General features: G+C 41.1%; 3 protein-coding genes across 5 annotated transcripts in view; 2 read left to right on the top strand and 1 right to left on the bottom strand.

Moving 5' to 3' along the window:
• The window catches only part of LOC134815899 (cilia- and flagella-associated protein 53-like), an 889,273-nt gene that overhangs the window by 522,582 nt on the left and 343,490 nt on the right, over positions 1-23,201 (top strand). The gene's annotated exons all lie outside the window — the stretch shown is intronic.
• LOC134815896 (probable ubiquitin carboxyl-terminal hydrolase MINDY-4) overlaps positions 1-23,201 on the top strand; it is a 623,521-nt gene that overhangs the window by 528,311 nt on the left and 72,009 nt on the right. The window lies entirely within an intron of this gene.
• LOC134815892 (uncharacterized) lies at positions 272-22,688 on the bottom strand. 3 transcript variants are annotated; one of them, XM_063824491.1, is made up of 5 exons: positions 22,610-22,688; positions 7,235-7,732; positions 4,594-5,817; positions 1,726-1,974; positions 272-1,437 (listed from the first exon to the last, which is right to left on the bottom strand). In XM_063824491.1, the coding sequence occupies exons 1-5, from the start codon at positions 22,673-22,675 to the stop codon at positions 910-912; spliced, it is 2,565 nt and encodes an 854-aa protein (XP_063680561.1). In that variant the 5' UTR covers positions 22,676-22,688; the 3' UTR covers positions 272-909. The 3 variants fall into 3 exon arrangements, with proteins under 3 accessions (XP_063680561.1, XP_063680562.1, XP_063680563.1); XM_063824492.1 differs by lacking the exon at positions 1,726-1,974; XM_063824493.1 differs by lacking the exons at positions 1,726-1,974; positions 22,610-22,688 and adding an exon at positions 19,060-19,241.

Here is a 23,201-nt window from a genome sequence, read left to right as displayed (position 1 = left end):
CTGTGAATTAACAAAGCAACGATGCGAAGTAAAAATGATAGTTTGCGCGGCGCGTCGAAGTCCTCCAAGGTTACTGTTAAAATAGAAGAGTAGTATTAGTATGTTATGAATTGTCCTTCAGGGCCATCAAGACAATGTGGAATGGAAAACATATTAATATTAATAGGGGGCGCACGATCAAAATAAACTTTCTCGGATTTTCAAAATTTGTGTACCATTGTTTTCTGAAGCAGAAGAGTGTGAGCCTTTTTAATCAACTTCAAATCAGACATTAGATATGTTAAGTTCGAAATAAAATTCAAATACACTTTATAATTGCTTCCATAATAAAATCTAAATCTGACATTTCCTTGGCAGCTAAATTAGCATGATTATTCATATTGATTAATGATAATTAAATGGAGAATTCTTTAAAAAAATCAAAATTCAAATATTGTTATCCGTATTCCGGGGGCCAAATATTAAATAGATAATAGACATTTTCATTTATTTACAGTTTTGTATTATATTCATTAGGTCTTTTTCGTTTCTCAAAAAGCCGAAGGTCGTTACTTAGAATTAGTGTACAAGTACACTACAACGTCCCAATTCTAGTTTTTAGTGCCACGTTAGTCACTATAATTACAATCTCTATAAAATCGATCTTAAACTAGCAGAGTAACTAAACAAGCTGTTAACAGTTCAAATAAGCTGTTAAATTTGGAATTCTTAAAATGAATAAAAATTCTAGATAATATACTTCTCATTTATTTACAGTTTTGTGTATTCATCAAGTCTTTTTCGCTTCTCGCAAAGCCGGGGGTTGCTATATTTAGTGTATAACGTCCCAATTCTAGCTTTTGCCATGTTGACATGTTACGATGTTAGTCACTATCATTATAACATGTATAACATGTATAAATATAATCTCTACAACTCGCACTTCTGGTTCTTGTTGTCACGATTGGTTCTCTGTTTGTTGACGTAGGAGTAGTGGCCCTTGCGATCTCTCCCAGATAGGTACCAGTCCTCTCTCCCCACCCTCGAGTAGTATGCTTTACCTTCCCTCCTTGACGCTCCTCTGGGATAAGCATCAGAGTTATCTGTTGACTTAAACCTCTTAAAATACCAATCCTCGTCCTCACCTTCGTCTTCATCAGACTGCAGCCTCTTTTTGTGGAGTTTAGAGTAGGTTTTGTCGACTTTTCCCCAGTATTTCTCGAGAGCGGAGGACATCTTCCTGCTGCATTCCTGGTCACGTGACTGGGTCATATTGATGACGTCAGCAAGAGTGTGAGGCTGAATCCCCGGAAAGAGGGTGGAGATAGTCGAGTAGCAGGTTTCTAGCTCAGACTCTGCGGAACTCGTTGAGTTGAAGATCTGTTTTAGTAGTGAAACGTTACCACTCCTAATATGGGCATCATGTGCCGCTTTCTCCTCCTTCAACTTCTTGGCCACCTGAAAGATTTAGGATCATTCGTGTGAAATTGAAGGTAGTTTCATTCTTTTTTAGGCTAGTTAAGAAAAATTCTATATTCGTATGTGATCGAATATAAAATCATTCAGACATTTAAAGAATGCTGACGATATCAATAAAACAGTGTTGTGATAATATGTAAAAAAATTGCGTAATTTTCTTGAATTTATATCAACAAATGCTACTGAACATTTTAGCGAATATTTAAACTATTCTACATTCACACACGTACATTGTGCAATCTCTGATAACACACTCAGTCCTCTTACCTGACTCGCTGACGTATTAAACACGTGTTCATGAAGTATTGGGAAGAGTGGAAGAGGCGTGTAGTTGGGTGGAAGAGGCGTGTAGTTGGGTGGAAGAGGCGTGTAGTTGGGTGGAAGAGGCGTGTAGTTGGGTGGAAGAGGCGTGTAGTTGGGTGGAAGAGGCGTGTAGTGGGGTGGAAGAGGCGTGTAGTTGGGTGGAAGAGGCGTGTAGTAGGGTGGGATATAGAGTAGAAGTGATGAGATATCACACTGAAATGTTTGCGCAGGATTAAGTGAGTGAATAATGAACATTACTTACATCGCATTACAAATTCTTTTCATTGTTTTCATCTCTGTAAGCTGTCAGTCGATTATTGTGCAGAAAATCCGGTTTCTGCTTATATTGGTTTGCGTAATTCGCATATTTTTTGTGCTCAGAAACATCACTTGGCTGATTATTGAACTCTGCCATATGATACGTTTGCGCAACAAATCGTTTATTACGCTCAAAGTTTTCGATGAAAATATCAGTGTCTGAATTTAGTCCGTTAATCTGAACATAATTGTTATAAGTGGGTATAAGAGTATAAGTAACAAAAGTAGGCGTTTTAATGTTCTATTTGTAAAAAGTAAGCTATCTTGCGGGACATATTTATATTCGACATGATTCCGGTGACCTCAATGATCCGGGAACGAAAATGTGGAGCATTTCGTACTCCAAATTAAATCATGGTATTTGGAGATTTTTTAATCTCTTTAAAATTTTACAAAAAATAAACTCAATATTTGAGCAAATTAAATACAAAGATCTTCTCTGATCAGCTCTTACATTTTATTAAACAGTTTCTCCGGAGCCTTTGTATTACAAAGTTTGTAAGTTAGCTATAATTATAGTATAGTACTATAAGTATAGTATAGTACTATAAGTATAGTATAGTACTATAATAAGTATAGTATCTATATTCAGTAAATGTGTGTGTGTGTCTGTCTGTAATTTACTAATGGTTACATAAAGAAAACGGTAAGAGATAACTCAGATATAGGGCTGATTTTTTCGGTATAGTGCCGACAAAACTCTGACGAAGCCAAATGATTGAGGTTTTTTTTTAAATCGGTCGGTAGTAAGTGCTTTAATTGATCATTTTGTGACCCAAATATGATACTAAAGTGTCTCACGTACTCTCCCTCTTGCTCCCCGCATAACAGATTTGCTATGTAATTAGGTAATGGACCGTACGCACGGGTTACACTAGTAACTATAAGTATAGCACGGATTACACTAGTAACTATAAGTACTAGCAGGAACCCGTCTAACCCTAAAGTGGTGTCAAGACTCAAGAGACTAAAATAATTATTACCTATTTAATTCGCGTTTTTGACACCACTTGGGGGTCCAAATTTTGGGCTCTAAAACTCCTATTTCTTGGCCAATTTTTTATTTTTTCATGCTGATTTGAAGGCCATTAAAGCATTTGACCCAGTCAAAAAAGTTTCAGTTGTATATCTTTTACGGTTTTTGCGGAAAGTCGTGTTAAAGTTGATGCCGTGGTGTCAGTAAAATGGCACGGATAAATAAATATATATATATCGTCTCGCTTTATATATAGTAAGATAGCACGGGTTACACTAGTAACTATAAGTATAGCACGGGTTACACTAGTAACTATAAGTATAGCACGGGTTACACTAGTAACTATAAGTATAGCACGGGTTACACTAGTAACTATAAGTATAGCACGGGTTACACTAGTAACTATAAGTATAGCACGGGTTACACTCGTAACTATAAGTATAGCACGGGTTACACTAGTAACTATAAGTATAGCACGGGTTACACTAGTAACTATAAGTATAGTACGGGTTACACTAGTAACTATAAGTATAGCACGGGTTACACTAGTAACTATAAGTATAGCACGGGTTACACTAGTAACTATAAGTATAGTACGGGTTACACTAGTAACTATAAGTATAGCACGGGTTACACTAGTAACTATAAGTATAGCACGGGTTACACTAGTAACTATAAGTATAGTACGGGTTACACTAGTAACTATAAGTATAGCACGGGTTACACTAGAGTAACTATAAGTATAGCACGGGTTACACTAGTAACTATAAGTATAGCACGGGTTACACTAGTAACTATAAGTATAGCACGGGTTACACTAGTAACTATAAGTATAGCACGGGTTACACTAGTAACTATAAGTATAGCACGGGTTACACTAGTAACTATAAGTATAGTACGGGTTACACTAGTAACTATAAGTATAGCACGGGTTACACTAGTAACTATAAGTATAGTACGGGTTACACTAGTAACTATAAGTATAGCACGGGTTACACTAGTAACTATAAGTATAGCACGGGTTACACTAGTAACTATAAGTATAGCACGGGTTACACTAGTAACTATAAGTATAGCACGGGTTACACTAGTAACTATAAGTATAGCACGGGTTACACTAGTAACTATAAGTATAGTACGGGTTACACTCGTAACTATAAGTATAGCACGGGTTACACTAGTAACTATAAGTATAGCACGGGTTACACTAGTAACTATAAGTATAGCACGGGTTACACTAGTAACTATAAGTATAGCACGGGTTACACTAGTAACTATAAGTATAGCACGGGTTACACTAGTAACTATAAGTATAGCACGGGTTACACTAGTAACTATAAGTATAGCACGGGTTACACTAGTAACTATAAGTATAGTACGGGTTACACTCGTAACTATAAGTATAGCACGGGTTACACTAGTAACTATAAGTATAGCACGGGTTACACTAGTAACTATAAGTATAGCACGGGTTACACTAGTAACTATAAGTATAGCACGGGTTACACTAGTAACTATAAGTATATAAAACTACGAACCTTAGGTCTAGAAGCAACTCCCTGTATAAGCTCTAACAGCATCTCAGTTGTCTGCTTGTACTCTGAAATAGCAATAACTTTACCACTCCTACAACTCTCTAGCTCGCTAGACAAGACATGTGCCTGATGTTGCTGCAACTTGGCTGCATCCTTCCAGTACCTTCCATAGCTCTCTTTTTCCTTCAATACCCCGACAATCTCGTCGTGCTCTTTCTTTAGTGTTTCGTACGCATCGGACTTGAGAGAGAGATTATCAGATGAGGCGTTAGATAGAGATTTGTAGTGAGCGTGAATTGAAGTTAGTTCAGCCTGGTGCTCTCTGGATAGAGAGAGCACATATTCCCGTTGAATAGCCTCCCTCATAATAACATCCTCACGGAGCTTTAAGAGATTAGTTTCTATCTGTTTGATGTAACTCTGGCAAACTTCCATTTGTTCCTGGTATTCTGCTATCACAACCTTGCTCTCATCAAGTTCCTCCTTTATCTCATTCTGCTCACCACATTTTCCTACTTTTGATTTTAAGTCGTACTTAGAAGATGTATTTTTCTTGTTGGCTCCAACTGCTACAAGAGTGTTTTCCAGCTTTAATTTGGCTGCGAGGAATTTTTTTCGATTAGAAGAAATTTTTCTGACAAGAGATTCTTGTAAGGTTGATCGCTGAGTCTCCATTTCCGAGATGATATTCTTCTGGTTCTGGTACATTTCTTTCAGGCTCTTGTACGCTTCTTTATCGTTACTTATTCGATTGATAAGCATGCTTTCAACATATTGCTTGGATTTCATCGCATTTTGAGCCTTGTTTTCTGCCCTGATAGTGTCGTTAGAGCATGCCTCCAGGTTCAGTTCCATCTCAGAGGCTAGAGTCTTCAGCTCCTCAAACTCTTGTCCAAGCTGTTGTTGTCGGGACTTTGTCTTGATGTATTTCCTCTCCATAATTTCCAGCATGTTGCTGTATTTTTCAGCAATATTTTTGAAGTAGTGTTTGGAGTTTCGTTCCTTTAAGTAGTTAATTTTAGCGCTAGAATCCGCTACCTGACTTTCTTGTACATTTTCAAGTTCTTTTGCAGAGTTTTGCTTTTCCACTCTTTTCAGTTTTTCATGACAGTCTCGTACGTCGTGGGACAGAGTATTCTTCAGATGTTTCATGTTCTCTTCAACTCGGAACAAGCGAGATTCACAACCAGCTAGGGGGCACGTTACTGGGTCACTGTACAGGAACCTCTGAAATAAGGGTATATGGTTTTTGGCTCATAACTCAGTCATTTTCTGTCCAATCTGGATGAAAATTCATATAATATCATATATTCATATAATATATGAGTTCAGGAGACCACTAGCTACAAGTAGAGCACATAAAACCTCGGTTTTGGACATGTTCAGTGGATTCGGCCTAATTGGGATCAAATATGGGCGCGGTGGTTGGTTGGGGTCCGGGACCCTCTTAAAAGTTCGGTCACTGGTACGGTCCTAGTTTGTTTGTCAACTGCTATCTCAAAATCAAGTTTCACAAAAAATACCCCTTGTCCCCCCCCCACCTCTTATGCTATTCGAAACCCTATTTGTCAACCACTGAACATGGTAGCTTCTATGCGTGCGACCACCCCCCCCCCCCCAACACTGAACATGGTAGCTGCTATGCGTGCGACCCCCCCACCCCACTAGGGAGCTTTAAAGAAGGTACTTAATATTTAGACATACCCCCCCCCCCACTAGGGAGCTTTAAAGAAGGTACTTAATATTCAGCCCCCCCCCCCCCCCCACTAGGGAGCTTTAAAGAAGGTACTTAATATTCAGCCCCCCCCCACTAGGGAGCTTTAAAGAAGGTACTTAATATTTAGACATACCCCCCCCCCCCCCCACTAGGGAGCTTTAAAGAAGGTACTTAATATTCAGCCCCCCCCCCCCCACTAGGGAGCTTTAAAGAAGGTACTTAATATTCAGCCCCCCCCCCCACTAGGGAGCTTTAAAGAAGGTATTTAATATTTAGACATACCCCCCCACTAGGGAGCTTTAAAGAAGGTACTTAATATTCAGCCCCCCCCCCACTAGGGAGCTTTAAAGAAGGTATTTAATATTTAGACATACCCCCCCCCCCCCCCCGGCCCCCCCCCCCCCCCACTAGGGAGCTTTAAAGAAGGTACTTAATATTCCCCCCCCCCAACTAGGGAGCTTTAAAGAAGGTACTTAATATTCCCCCCCCCCCAACTAGGGAGCTTTAAAGAAGGTACTTAATATTCAGCCCCCCCCCCCCCCACTAGGGAGCTTTAAAGAAGGTATTTAATATTTAGACATACCCCCCCCCCCCCACTAGGGAGCTTTAAAGAAGGTACTTAATATTCCCCCCCCCCCCCCCACTAGGGAGCTTTAAAGAAGGTACTTAATATCCCCCCCCCCCACTAGGGAGCTTTAAAGAAGGTACTTAATATTCAGCCCCCCCCCCCCCCCCCCACTAGGGAGCTTTAAAGAAGGTATTTAATATTTAGACAGACCACCCCCCCCACTAGGGAGCTTTAAAGAAGGTACTTAATATTCAGCCCCCCCCCCCCCACTAGGGAGCTTTAAAGAAGGTACTTAATATTCAGCCCCCCCCCCCCCCCCCCCACTAGGGAGCTTTAAAGAAGGTAATATTTAGACATACCGGCAGGATGCCAGGATATTCAGCAAGGTCAGTTGTGTGAGTAATATTGTTAGTGAGCACAGCAGAATAGATACCACCCAACAGGAAGCCTGACATTCCAGACACCCCCACTATTATAGTGAATGAGAGCAGCGTCAAATTGACCTCCAGAACAACTTCTTTCTCTTCCATCTCCTCGTCAGTCATAGCTGGATTCATCTCGTGAATATTGGCTGGAAAGCAACATGTTTCATCATCCGACTCAGACGACGATTCTGAGCTTACTTTGGCAGCTTTCAACACTTCATTCAGATACTCCTCGTCGTCAAACTCAAGTTCTGGAGTTAAAGGTTCCGGCACGAACTCAATGTCTGACTCGAAAACTGGTGGTTTCTGTACAACTTCAGAGTAAAGCAGGCGAGGGGGCTGCTTTAGCACGTCCTCCATGTTGACGACAGGATCCGATTCTGATGGGGGATTGCTGATCACTTCAATATCACTGTGGAGTTCATCTGTCTTCTGAAACGATATAAGCTAATGTCAGAAATAAAGTGTAGAAGCCCAAGTTCTTAATACCATTTACTGGGTATGAACTTGTGAGGAAATATGACTACCACATGTGCGCGCACTACAACATGTGCGCGCTATGTTTATGTTTTAGAAAGGACGTACAGAGAGGTTTTTTTTATAATGCTAATTATTTCGCGCCAGCCGAATCACGTCGTACCATATAATGATTCCTCAAAATGGAGACATTTTCTCAATTTCAGATTTCACCCAAAACAGCCTAAAACTGATCCATCTTACAAGTTATCAGTTCTAATATGATATGAAAGTGTTTTGAACCGGTGAAAAAAGATGGTGAAGGTAAAATACGCCAAAAATTAAAATTCTGAAATTAATTGAAAAACATCGTTGGGAACTGGATTTCCAAGATAAAAAGAAAGAAGACCAGGGAGGACAACCTGGTATGAGTTTGGTTTGCACCCTGGTTGATCTGGAAGTACGTTACCAGTTATTTGGGGCCTTCAGGGGGGAAAATGGGCCGAAAAGGGGCATTTTCGGGTGTTTTCAAATTTGAGATTTCAAAGCCAGATTTTCGGCTTTAGTTGGCTGGGACATGCCCAAATTGGTGTGGGTGAGTTGCATAGAGGTAGTACAAGTGTGATCCGTTGCAGAAATCCGGGTTCCCAAGATTCAAAATGACTTGAAAAGATTTTGTAAAAAATTGGAGACATTTTGGAATCCATGGGAATTTTTTGGAGACATCCATATTTCGCCCTAAAACGTCTCCAATGAGTTTGGTTGGCACCCTGGTTGATCTGGAAGTACGTTACCAGTTATTTGGGGCCTTCAGGGGGGAAAATGGGCCGAAAAATGGGCCGAAAAGGGGCATTTTCGGGTGTTTTCAAATTTGAGATTTCAAAGCCAGATTTTCGGCTTTAGTTGGCTGGGACATGCCCAAATTGGTGTGGGTGAGTTGCATAGAGGTAGTACAAGTGTGATCCGTTGCAGAAATCCGGGTTCCCAAGATTCAAAATGACTTGAAAAGATTTTGTAAAAAATTGGAGACATTTTGGAATCCATGGGAATTTTTTGGAGACATCCATATTTCGCCCTAAAACGTCTCCAATGAGTTTGGTTGGCACCCTGGTTGATCTGGAAGTACGTTACCAGTTATTTGGGGCCTTCAGGGGGGAAAATGGGCCGAAAAATGGGCCGAAAAGGGGCATTTTCGGGTGTTTTCAAATTTGAGATTTCAAAGCCAGATTTTCGGCTTTAGTTGGCTGGGACATGCCCAAATTGGTGTGGGTGAGTTGCATAGAGGTAGTACAAGTGTGATCCGTTGCAGAAATCCGGGTTCCCAAGATTCAAATTGACTTGAAAAGATTTTGTAAAAAATTGGAGACATTTTGGAATCCATGGGAATTTTTTGGAGACATCCATATTTCGCCCTAAAACGTCTCCAATGAGTTTGGTTGGCACCCTGGTTGATCTGGAAGTACGTTACCAGTTATTTGGGGCCTTCAGGGGGGAAAATGGGCCGAAAAATGGGCCGAAAAGGGGCATTTTCGGGTGTTTTCAAATTTGAGATTTCAAAGCCAGATTTTCGGCTTTAGTTGGCTGGGACATGCCCAAATTGGTGTGGGTGAGTTGCATAGAGGTAGTACAAGTGTGATCCGTTGCAGAAATCCGGGTTCCCAAGATTCAAAATGACTTGAAAAGATTTTGTAAAAAATTGGAGACATTTTGGAATCCATGGGAATTTTTTGGAGACATCCATATTTCGCCCTAAAACGTCTCCAATGAGTTTGGTTGGCACCCTGGTTGATCTGGAAGTACGTTACCAGTTATTTGGGGCCTTCAGGGGGGAAAATGGGCCGAAAAATGGGCCGAAAAGGGGCATTTTCGGGTGTTTTCAAATTTGAGATTTCAAAGCCAGATTTTCGGCTTTAGTTGGCTGGGACATGCCCAAATTGGTGTGGGTGAGTTGCATAGAGGTAGTACAAGTGTGATCCGTTGCAGAAATCCGGGTTCCCAAGATTCAAAATGACTTGAAAAGATTTTGTAAAAAATTGGAGACATTTTGGAATCCATGGGAATTTTTTGGAGACATCCATATTTCGCCCTAAAACGTCTCCAATGAGTTTGGTTGGCACCCTGGTTGATCTGGAAGTACGTTACCAGTTATTTGGGGCCTTCAGGGGGGAAAATGGGCCGAAAAATGGGCCGAAAAGGGGCATTTTCGGGTGTTTTCAAATTTGAGATTTCAAAGCCAGATTTTCGGCTTTAGTTGGCTGGGACATGCCCAAATTGGTGTGGGTGAGTTGCATAGAGGTAGTACAAGTGTGATCCGTTGCAGAAATCCGGGTTCCCAAGATTCAAAATGACTTGAAAAGATTTTGTAAAAAATTGGAGACATTTTGGAATCCATGGGAATTTTTTGGAGACATCCATATTTCGCCCTAAAACGTCTCCAATGAGTTTGGTTGGCACCCTGGTTGATCTGGAAGTACGTTACCAGTTATTTGGGGCCTTCAGGGGGGAAAATGGGCCGAAAAATGGGCCGAAAAGGGGCATTTTCGGGTGTTTTCAAATTTGAGATTTCAAAGCCAGATTTTCGGCTTTAGTTGGCTGGGACATGCCCAAATTGGTGTGGGTGAGTTGCATAGAGGTAGTACAAGTGTGATCCGTTGCAGAAATCCGGGTTCCCAAGATTCAAAATGACTTGAAAAGATTTTGTAAAAAATTGGAGACATTTTGGAATCCATGGGAATTTTTTGGAGACATCCATATTTCGCCCTAAAACGTCTCCAATGAGTTTGGTTGGCACCCTGGTTGATCTGGAAGTACGTTACCAGTTATTTGGGGCCTTCAGGGGGGAAAATGGGCCGAAAAATGGGCCGAAAAGGGGCATTTTCGGGTGTTTTCAAATTTGAGATTTCAAAGCCAGATTTTCGGCTTTAGTTGGCTGGGACATGCCCAAATTGGTGTGGGTGAGTTGCATAGAGGTAGTACAAGTGTGATCCGTTGCAGAAATCCGGGTTCCCAAGATTCAAAATGACTTGAAAAGATTTTGTAAAAAATTGGAGACATTTTGGAATCCATGGGAATTTTTTGGAGACATCCATATTTCGCCCTAAAACGTCTCCAATGAGTTTGGTTGGCACCCTGGTTGATCTGGAAGTACGTTACCAGTTATTTGGGGCCTTCAGGGGGGAAAATGGGCCGAAAAATGGGCCGAAAAGGGGCATTTTCGGGTGTTTTCAAATTTGAGATTTTAAAGCCAGATTTTCGGCTTTAGTTGGCTGGGACATGCCCAAATTGGTGTGGGTGAGTTGCATAGAGGTAGTACAAGTGTGATCCGTTGCAGAAATCCGGGTTCCCAAGATTCAAAATGACTTGAAAAGATTTTGTAAAAAATTGGAGACATTTTGGAATCCATGGGAATTTTTTGGAGACATCCATATTTCGCCCTAAAACGTCTTCAATGAGTTTGGTTGGCACCCTGGTTGATCTGGAAGTACGTTACCAGTTATTTGGGGCCTTCAGGGGGGAAAATGGGCCGAAAAATGGGCCGAAAAGGAGCATTTTCCCCCCTGAAGGCCCCAAATAACTGGTAACGTACTTCCAGATCAACCAGGGTGCCAACCAAACTCATTGGAGACGTTTTAGGGCGAAATATGGATGTCTCCAAAAAATTCCCATGGATTCCAAAATGTCTCCAATTTTTTACAAAATCTTTTCAAGTCATTTTGAATCTTGGGAACCCGGATTTCTGCAACGGATCACACTTGTACTACCTCTATGCAACTCACCCACACCAATTTGGGCATGTCCCAGCCAACTAAAGCCGAAAATCTGGCTTTGAAATCTCAAATTTGAAAACACCCGAAAATGCCCCTTTTCGGCCCATTTTTCGGCCCATTTTCCCCCCTGAAGGCCCCAAATAACTGGTAACGTACTTCCAGATCAACCAGGGTGCCAACCAAACTCATTGGAGACGTTTTAGGGCGAAATATGGATGTCTCCAAAAAATTCCCATGGATTCCAAAATGTCTCCAATTTTTTACAAAATCTTTTCAAGTCATTTTGAATCTTGGGAACCCGGATTTCTGCAACGGATCACACTTGTACTACCTCTATGCAACTCACCCACACCAATTTGGGCATGTCCCAGCCAACTAAAGCCGAAAATCTGGCTTTGAAATCTCAAATTTGAAAACACCCGAAAATGCCCCTTTTCGGCCCATTTTTCGGCCCATTTTCCCCCCTGAAGGCCCCAAATAACTGGTAACGTACTTCCAGATCAACCAGGGTGCCAACCAAACTCATTGGAGACGTTTTAGGGCGAAATATGGATGTCTCCAAAAAATTCCCATGGATTCCAAAATGTCTCCAATTTTTTACAAAATCTTTTCAAGTCATTTTGAATCTTGGGAACCCGGATTTCTGCAACGGATCACACTTGTACTACCTCTATGCAACTCACCCACACCAATTTGGGCATGTCCCAGCCAACTAAAGCCGAAAATCTGGCTTTGAAATCTCAAATTTGAAAACACCCGAAAATGCCCCTTTTCGGCCCATTTTTCGGCCCATTTTCCCCCCTGAAGGCCCCAAATAACTGGTAACGTACTTCCAGATCAACCAGGGTGCCAACCAAACTCATTGGAGACGTTTTAGGGCGAAATATGGATGTCTCCAAAAAATTCCCATGGATTCCAAAATGTCTCCAATTTTTTACAAAATCTTTTCAAGTCATTTTGAATCTTGGGAACCCGGATTTCTGCAACGGATCACACTTGTACTACCTCTATGCAACTCACCCACACCAATTTGGGCATGTCCCAGCCAACTAAAGCCGAAAATCTGGCTTTGAAATCTCAAATTTGAAAACACCCGAAAATGCCCCTTTTCGGCCCATTTTTCGGCCCATTTTCCCCCCTGAAGGCCCCAAATAACTGGTAACGTACTTCCAGATCAACCAGGGTGCCAACCAAACTCATTGGAGACGTTTTAGGGCGAAATATGGATGTCTCCAAAAAATTCCCATGGATTCCAAAATGTCTCCAATTTTTTACAAAATCTTTTCAAGTCATTTTGAATCTTGGGAACCCGGATTTCTGCAACGGATCACACTTGTACTACCTCTATGCAACTCACCCACACCAATTTGGGCATGTCCCAGCCAACTAAAGCCGAAAATCTGGCTTTGAAATCTCAAATTTGAAAACACCCGAAAATGCCCCTTTTCGGCCCATTTTTCGGCCCATTTTCCCCCCTGAAGGCCCCAAATAACTGGTAACGTACTTCCAGATCAACCAGGGTGCCAACCAAACTCATTGGAGACGTTTTAGGGCGAAATATGGATGTCTCCAAAAAATTCCCATGGATTCCAAAATGTCTCCAATTTTTTACAAAATCTTTTCAAGTCATTTTGAATCTTGGGAACCCGGATTTCTGCAACGGATCACACTTGTACTACCTCTATGCAACTCACCCACACCAATTTGGGCATGTCCCAGCCAACTAAAGCCGAAAATCTGGCTTTGAAATCTCAAATTTGAAAACACCCGAAAATGCCCCTTTTCGGCCCATTTTTCGGCCCATTTTCCCCCCTGAAGGCCCCAAATAACTGGTAACGTACTTCCAGATCAACCAGGGTGCCAACCAAACTCATTGGAGACGTTTTAGGGCGAAATATGGATGTCTCCAAAAAATTCCCATGGATTCCAAAATGTCTCCAATTTTTTACAAAATCTTTTCAAGTCATTTTGAATCTTGGGAACCCGGATTTCTGCAACGGATCACACTTGTACTACCTCTATGCAACTCACCCACACCAATTTGGGCATGTCCCAGCCAACTAAAGCCGAAAATCTGGCTTTGAAATCTCAAATTTGAAAACACCCGAAAATGCCCCTTTTCGGCCCATTTTTCGGCCCATTTTCCCCCCTGAAGGCCCCAAATAACTGGTAACGTACTTCCAGATCAACCAGGGTGCCAACCAAACTCATTGGAGACGTTTTAGGGCGAAATATGGATGTCTCCAAAAAATTCCCATGGATTCCAAAATGTCTCCAATTTTTTACAAAATCTTTTCAAGTCATTTTGAATCTTGGGAACCCGGATTTCTGCAACGGATCACACTTGTACTACCTCTATGCAACTCACCCACACCAATTTGGGCATGTCCCAGCCAACTAAAGCCGAAAATCTGGCTTTGAAATCTCAAATTTGAAAACACCCGAAAATGCCCCTTTTCGGCCCATTTTTCGGCCCATTTTCCCCCCTGAAGGCCCCAAATAACTGGTAACGTACTTCCAGATCAACCAGGGTGCCAACCAAACTCATTGGAGACGTTTTAGGGCGAAATATGGATGTCTCCAAAAAATTCCCATGGATTCCAAAATGTCTCCAATTTTTTACAAAATCTTTTCAAGTCATTTTGAATCTTGGGAACCCGGATTTCTGCAACGGATCACACTTGTACTACCTCTATGCAACTCACCCACACCAATTTGGGCATGTCCCAGCCAACTAAAGCCGAAAATCTGGCTTTGAAATCTCAAATTTGAAAACACCCGAAAATGCCCCTTTTCGGCCCATTTTTCGGCCCATTTTCCCCCCTGAAGGCCCCAAATAACTGGTAACGTACTTCCAGATCAACCAGGGTGCCAACCAAACTCATTGGAGACGTTTTAGGGCGAAATATGGATGTCTCCAAAAAATTCCCATGGATTCCAAAATGTCTCCAATTTTTTACAAAATCTTTTCAAGTCATTTTGAATCTTGGGAACCCGGATTTCTGCAACGGATCACACTTGTACTACCTCTATGCAACTCACCCACACCAATTTGGGCATGTCCCAGCCAACTAAAGCCGAAAATCTGGCTTTGAAATCTCAAATTTGAAAACACCCGAAAATGCCCCTTTTCGGCCCATTTTTCGGCCCATTTTCCCCCCTGAAGGCCCCAAATAACTGGTAACGTACTTCCAGATCAACCAGGGTGCCAACCAAACTCATTGGAGACGTTTTAGGGCGAAATATGGATGTCTCCAAAAAATTCCCATGGATTCCAAAATGTCTCCAATTTTTTACAAAATCTTTTCAAGTCATTTTGAATCTTGGGAACCCGGATTTCTGCAACGGATCACACTTGTACTACCTCTATGCAACTCACCCACACCAATTTGGGCATGTCCCAGCCAACTAAAGCCGAAAATCTGGCTTTGAAATCTCAAATTTGAAAACACCCGAAAATGCCCCTTTTCGGCCCATTTTTCGGCCCATTTTCCCCCCTGAAGGCCCCAAATAACTGGTAACGTACTTCCAGATCAACCAGGGTGCCAACCAAACTCATTGGAGACGTTTTAGGGCGAAATATGGATGTCTCCAAAAAATTCCCATGGATTCCAAAATGTCTCCAATTTTTTACAAAATCTTTTCAAGTCATTTTGAATCTTGGGAACCCGGATTTCTGCAACGGATCACACTTGTACTACCTCTATGCAACTCACCCACACCAATTTGGGCATGTCCCAGCCAACTAAAGCCGAAAATCTGGCTTTGAAATCTCAAATTTGAAAACACCCGAAAATGCCCCTTTTCGGCCCATTTTTCGGCCCATTTTCCCCCCTGAAGGCCCCAAATAACTGGTAACGTACTTCCAGATCAACCAGGGTGCCAACCAAACTCATTGGAGACGTTTTAGGGCGAAATATGGATGTCTCCAAAAAATTCCCATGGATTCCAAAATGTCTCCAATTTTTTACAAAATCTTTTCAAGTCATTTTGAATCTTGGGAACCCGGATTTCTGCAACGGATCACACTTGTACTACCTCTATGCAACTCACCCACACCAATTTGGGCATGTCCCAGCCAACTAAAGCCGAAAATCTGGCTTTGAAATCTCAAATTTGAAAACACCCGAAAATGCCCCTTTTCGGCCCATTTTTCGGCCCATTTTCCCCCCTGAAGGCCCCAAATAACTGGTAACGTACTTCCAGATCAACCAGGGTGCCAACCAAACTCATTGGAGACGTTTTAGGGCGAAATATGGATGTCTCCAAAAAATTCCCATGGATTCCAAAATGTCTCCAATTTTTTACAAAATCTTTTCAAGTCATTTTGAATCTTGGGAACCCGGATTTCTGCAACGGATCACACTTGTACTACCTCTATGCAACTCACCCACACCAATTTGGGCATGTCCCAGCCAACTAAAGCCGAAAATCTGGCTTTGAAATCTCAAATTTGAAAACACCCGAAAATGCCCCTTTTCGGCCCATTTTTCGGCCCATTTTCCCCCCTGAAGGCCCCAAATAACTGGTAACGTACTTCCAGATCAACCAGGGTGCCAACCAAACTCATTGGAGACGTTTTAGGGCGAAATATGGATGTCTCCAAAAAATTCCCATGGATTCCAAAATGTCTCCAATTTTTTACAAAATCTTTTCAAGTCATTTTGAATCTTGGGAACCCGGATTTCTGCAACGGATCACACTTGTACTACCTCTATGCAACTCACCCACACCAATTTGGGCATGTCCCAGCCAACTAAAGCCGAAAATCTGGCTTTGAAATCTCAAATTTGAAAACACCCGAAAATGCCCCTTTTCGGCCCATTTTTCGGCCCATTTTCCCCCCTGAAGGCCCCAAATAACTGGTAACGTACTTCCAGATCAACCAGGGTGCCAACCAAACTCATTGGAGACGTTTTAGGGCGAAATATGGAAAACAAAATTTTGACATTTTTTTTTGGCAAATATGGTTCCCCACCCCCCTTTTTTGTCTTCTTTTCGCATGTGAAAGGTCTTAGTTTGTTTGAGGGACAGACCAGAACTCAGTTAAGCCATATACAGCTAATTTAAGTGCTTAAATATCAATAATACGTAATTCCCCTCTAATTCCCCTCCAATTCCCATGAAATTCCCATGGAGACAATGTCTCCAAAATGTCTCCAAATATGAGGAATCATAATATCCGTCGTACAGAGCTATTATTAAAGATATACACAAGCAGGCAAGATTATTTTTAACGCTGTACAGTTAATGATGATGTGACATATTTTACCGTCTTATTTTGGAAGTTATATTGTATATATTGTTGAAAGTAAATTAGATTATTTCATAGTTTGTAGCTGCGGACTGTGTGTATTTATAACGATATCCAAATTAACGCACTGGAAAATTGCCAAAACATATCAAACTCGGGACTAAGCTCAATTCGGTGATATAGTAGTGGCGTAAGATAATATAGTATATTATAGTAGTGGCGTAAGATAATATAGTATATTTAGTAGTGGCGTAAGATAATATAGTATATTTAGTAGTGGCATAAGATAATGTAGTATATTATAGTAGTGGCGTAAGATAATGTAGTATATTTAGTAGTGGCGTAAGATAATGTAGTATATTTAGTAGTGGCGTAAGATAATGTAGTATATTATAGTAGTGGCGTAAGATAATATAGTATATTATAGTAGTGGCGTAAGATAATGTAGTATATTTAGTAGTGGCGTAAGATAATGTAGTATATTTTAGTAGTGGCGTAAGATAATATAGTATATTTAGTAGTGGCATAAGATAATGTAGTATATTATAGTAGTGGCGTAAGATAATGTAGTATATTATAGTAGTGGCGTAAGATAATGTAGTATATTATAGTAGTGGCGTAAGATAATATAGTATATTATAGTAGTGGCGTAAGATAATGTAGTATATTTAGTAGTGGCGTAAGATAATGTAGTATATTTTAGTAGTGGCGTAAGATAATATAGTATATTTAGTAGTGGCATAAGATAATGTAGTATATTATAGTAGTGGCGTAAGATAATGTAGTATATTTAGTAGTGGCGTAAGATAATGTAGTATATTATAGTAGTGGCGTAAGATAATATAGTATATTTAGTAGTGGCGTAAGATAATGTAGTATATTATAGTAGTGGCGTAAGATAATATAGTATATTATAGTAGTGGCGTAAGATAATGTAGTATATTTAGTAGTGGCGTAAGATAATGTAGTATATTTTAGTAGTGGCGTAAGATAATATAGTATATTTAGTAGTGGCATAAGATAATGTAGTATATTATAGTAGTGGCGTAAGATAATGTAGTATATTTAGTAGTGGCGTAAGATAATGTAGTATATTATAGTAGTGGCGTAAGATAATATAGTATATTATAGTAGTGGCGTAAGATAATGTAGTATATTTAGTAGTGGCGTAAGATAATGTAGTATATTTTAGTAGTGGCGTAAGATAATATAGTATATTATAGTAGTGGCGTAAGATAATGTAGTATATTTAGTAGTGGCGTAAGATAATGTAGTATATTTTAGTAGTGGCGAAAGATAATATAGTATATTTTAGTAGTGGCGTAAGATAATATAGTATATTTTAGTAGTGGCGTAAGATAATGTAGTATATTTAGTAGTGGTGTAAGATAATATAGTATATTATAGTAGTGGCGAAAGATAATATAGTATATCATAGTAGTGGCGAAAGATAATATAGTATATTTTAGTAGTGGCGTAAGATAATATAGTATATAGTGTGATACAGTAGTGGCTAGTAGTAGATAATGTAGTACCTGTGGTCACTATGGTTACTAATGTAGTATATTTTGGGCTAACCGTGAGTATCTGAAGAGTTATAGAAAATCCAAAATTATCCTGTTCGGTTAATTTTCAATCTACATGGCAAAAAAAGGACCCATGACACATCATCTATTTTCAAGTTTTTTTTGCATTTTATGGGGAACAAAATTGTCAAATCGTTTCTGGATATTTCGTTTTCCCATTTATTGATATGCAGTAAGCTGAGCCGATAATAGGCATTAATACAGAGTATTAAACACGTTGCGCCATGCTGATGCTAGGAAACACGTTGTTAGGAAATGTACATTTAGCTTGCTACACAAGTTTTCATCTTGATAATGCTGGAATGTGGACAAAAAGCGATAACAATGTATGTAACCCAGGAATGTATGTAACCCAGGAATGTAACGTTGACCCCGCTGTGCGTTTGAATGTGGGGCAATTTTGAAAAACTTAACTAAAGTACTAGCAAAACTGCATGTTTTGCTCCGTAAACACTGTTTAGAGATTTTACTCCCCCCCCCCCCGGGCTCCTACACCACTTACCCGCCCCCTCTATAGTTTAGTTTACTACTTGCAGAATTTAAGTCTGACTTGTTTGTATACAAATTTGATTCTGTTCATTTTATTCTATTATCATCCTCCAGTCAACATATCGAAACTTCTATTAAAATTTTAAAAGTTCTGTATATTTGAAATTTAAACTTGTTTCTATAATGCATATTTAATTATATTGTTACCTTATTATTAAGCGTACTGAAATCCAACCACTCCCACTGCTGTGGCATTGTGCTGACAGAGAACAAATAAAGATACACACAGACAAGTTATCTATAAACAAAGTAACATAAACTATTTAGAAAACAGAGAACTTTAAACTTATAAATAGTAACGGTCAACTATAGGAAAATATGATCATCATAAGAAATGTGAATAATGAGGACACCAGCAGATAATAACTAAATTTAGCAACAAATTAATATGATAAGGTCACTGTTGTATAAATCCTAGTTACGCAATACACATTCTGTGTGTTGAGGCATACAGTGTCTTTAAATAACACTTGAAACACACAAAAGTGAAAAGAGAAGGAAATCCCAAACTGTTTTATTCTATAGAATATTAGAAACGAGTTATAACACACAAGTAAAACACAATACAGCGTAAATGGAAGCTGTAGATCATTATATGATTACAGCTGAATGTAAGCTAATCAGTCGGTTTATTGGTTTTAGACAGACAATATACTAGCTACAGACAACAAACAGACACTATTCTGGCACGTGTCCAAGCAGGATATGCTTGTATTGACACCAACCTGCCAACATTTTCATCACAGCTACTGTGCAATAATATACTAGCTACTGCCAACATTTCATCACAGCTACTGTGTAATAATATACTAGCTAATGTAGAACCTCGGATTTCTTTTTTACATGACAGAAGGGCAACCACACAGAATCGGTCCAGTTCACATCACCTTATAATTGAAAAGGGGGAGGTATGTCAAAAATCCACTTGATGAAAGGACCTGTAACTAGTGAACACCAACCAGCTATTCATCGAGGAAGAGAATGATATGCTCCATTCCTGCCCCCTAGGGAAAGGTCCAAGGGACAAATTTCAAAATCTCAGTGGAATTTAGATTCTCAGTTTGAGATTTGAATAACGTTACTGTAATGTTCCAAACTGGCGCTCATAAGGAGTGCTGACTGGCGCTGACAAGGTGCACTGACTGGCGCTGACAAGGTGCACTGACTGGCGCTGACAAGGTGCACTGACTGGCGCTGACAAGGTGCGCTGACTGGCGCTGACAAGGTGCACTGACTGGCGCTGACAAGGTGCACTGACTGGCGCTACCAAGGTGCACTGACTGGCGCTGACAAGGTGCGCTGACTGGCACTGACAAGGTGCACTGACTGGCGCTGACAAGGTGCACTGACTGGCGCTGACAAGGTACACTGACTGGCGCTCACAAGGTGTGCTGACTGGCGCTGACAAGGTACACTGACTGGCGCTGACAAGGTGCACTGACTTGCGCTACCAAGGTGCACTGACTGGCGCTGACAAGGTGCGCTGACTGGCACTGACAAGGTGCACTAACTGGCGGTGACAAGGTGCACTGACTGGCGCTGACAAGGTATGCTAACTGGCGCTGACAAGGTGCACTGACTGGCGCTGACAAGGTGCACTGACTGGCACTGACAAGGTGCACTGACTGGCGCTGACAAGGTGCACTGACTGGCGCTACCAAGGTGCACTGACTGGCGCTGACAAGGTGCGCTGACTGGCACTGACAAGGTGCACTAACTGGCGCTGACAAGGTGCACTGACTGGCGCTGACAAGGTATGCTAACTGGCGCTGACAAGGTGCACTGACTGGCGCTGACAAGGTGCACAGACTGGCGCTGACAAGGAGTGCTGACTGGCACTCACAAGGTGCACTGACTGGCGCTGACAAGGTGCACTGACTGGCGCTGACAAGGTGCACTGACTGGCGCTGACAAGGTGCACTGACTGGCGCTGACAAGGTGCACTGACTGGCGCTGACAAGGTGCACTGACTGGCGCTACCAAGGTGCACTGACTGGCGCTGACAAGGTGCACTAACTGGCGCTGACAAGGTGCACTGACTGGCGCTGACAATGTATGCTGACTGGCGCTGACAAGGTGCACTGACTGGCGCTGACAAGGTGCACTGACTGGCGCTGACAAGGTGCACAGACTGGCGCTGACAAGGTGCACTGACTGGCGCTGACAAGGTGCACAGACTGGCGCTGACAAGGTGCGCTGACTGGCGCTGACAAGGTGCACTGACTTGCGCTGACAAGGTGCGCTGACTGGCACTGACAAGGTGCACTAACTGGCGCTGACAAGGTGCACTGACTGGCGCTGACAAGGTATGCTAACTGGCGCTGACAAGGTGCACTGACTGACTGGCGCTCATAAGGTATGCTAACTGGCGCTGACAAGGTGCACTGACTGGCGCTCACAAGGTGCACTGACTGGCGCTGACAAGGTGTGCTGACTGGCGCTCACAAGGTGCGCTGCCTGATGCTGACAAGGCGCTGACAAGGTATGCTGACTGGCACTGACTGGCGCTGACAAGGTGCACTGACTGGCGCTGACAAGGTATGCTGACTGGCGCTGACAAGGTGCACTGACTGGCGCTCACAAGGTGCACTGACTGGCGCTCATAAGGAGTGCTGACTCATAAGGTGTGCTTACTGGCGCTTACAAGACTATTGTTCTAAGAGTATCACAGGAATGTCAGATCGGTATCATGAGGATTGTGTTACATCACTGGTGTTACGCTGCTGTCCCTAAATTTCTCAAGTCTCCTCTGGTCTGCAATCATTTAACAAGGGTAAGTAGAAACAATAGAAGCTGCTGCCAATAAATCTACAGTTTATTAATGTTCAGTGTTTTTTATAGTCCACAATGGTACAGAGTATTAATTGACTGGAGTCAATGGTTTCTATACCCAAAATTGTGTAGCAAGTTGCAAACTGTTCGAAAAAGTGCGGAACACGGCTGCACTGTTAGAGAATTGTGGCAGAAAGTCTACATTACATGCTTTAATTTATGTCATGTGATTTGAAGATATAAAATATATAAAATGCAAGTGGATATGATTTATTAAAGCCCTCTAATTTAGAGGGCTGGCCTTATTCTAAGTTCACGGCCAATTCTAAGTTCACGAGATTATAGCTTGGTTGAATTCAGCACAATAAACTTGAAATTTTGGCACAATTTTATAATAGAATTATAAGTTATAACCAAAGGTATCCATTGTGTGGCAGGCGTGCAGTGATTTAAACAAATTTATTGTTGATTTTTGTACAATTCTGAACAGAACCCCTAATGTCTGCTCATGCTCTAAACAATTTTTCTTCTAGTCCTAATCTGAGCCTTGTCTCTATAAACTTAACTGAACTAGCGTTTCGGTGTGTGCAAAAGCTTCCAGGCACGCGCATTCCTTGCCCCGTTAGTTACCTGTCCTTCTTAAACCAAACTAGCAGTCAAGGACAAAAAGTCATACACCAAATGGGCATTATATTTTATGAATTGTTTTACATCTTTATATACTGTAAAAATGTGCTAAAATTAAATTTCTTGTTTCAAAAATTTCTTGTTTCATATCATCAAAATATATATGATCAACCCACTCATAAGAGCGAAGATTACCAATTTGGAATTTGAGCAGGAACTGGAGATTAACAAGTATGCATCATGAAACATAAACTTGAATTTATAAAAGTAGTTTAGATCAGGAAAACTAAAAACAAACCTTAAAGACAACGTCGACAAGAGACCAATCACCGGAACTACATCCACCACTTCCTTCAGATGTCATTTACAGTAAAACTAAGGTAGAAGGTTTGCACAAATGTAATTTCGATTTGAAATGATTAAATTCAAAATATTTGTAGCGAGGGGCCTATAATATAAAGTTGATCGGTAAATTTACATCTTTTTTTAGCTTTTTAGAAAGTATCACTTTCAGAGTTTCAGAGCTTTAGGCCTTCAAAAAAACCTGGCGGCCAAACTCCAAAATTTGCAATGCAAAATTCAGAATTTGGCCGATAAATTCTTTCAAGGGCCCAACTCAAAACTCTGCCCCAAAACTCAAGGTCGAAACGCGATTCCACGTTGATTCTGAAAATTTCATGCAAAAATATTGAAACCCCACTGAGCTCCACTGCTCCGAGCGAAACCAGCCTCGCAAATATCGCAAACGGAGACATGGGCGACCCCGTCAATTTCCCGCGATTATTTGAACACAGAATCCACAGCTAGGCAGATACTGAGCTGGTGGTCGTAGAGAGTGTGAAGTGTGGGCTTGCCTTCCATATGGAGTTGGTTTCATTCAAAGGTATCGA

Source organism: Bolinopsis microptera, chromosome 5 (genome assembly GCF_026151205.1).
Source record: "Bolinopsis microptera isolate Bmic1 chromosome 5, MBARI_Bmic_1.0, whole genome shotgun sequence".
Taxonomy (NCBI): Eukaryota; Metazoa; Ctenophora; class Tentaculata; order Lobata; family Bolinopsidae; genus Bolinopsis; species Bolinopsis microptera.
The sequence above is the reverse complement of the archived record's forward strand: the minus strand, read 5'-3'. Positions and strand labels throughout refer to the sequence as shown.

Coding starts and splice junctions, on each gene's coding strand:
- LOC134815892 (XM_063824491.1), bottom strand. CDS start 22,675: ATGACATCTGAAGGAAGTGGTGGATGTAGTTCCGGTGATTGGTCTCTT. Junction 1,975..4,593: donor GAGTTGCTTCTAGACCTAAG/GTTCGTAGTTTT, acceptor CAAACATTTCAG/TGTGATATCTCATCACTTCT. Junction 1,438..1,725: donor TTAATACGTCAGCGAGTCAG/GTAAGAGGACTG, acceptor TAAATCTTTCAG/GTGGCCAAGAAGTTGAAGGA.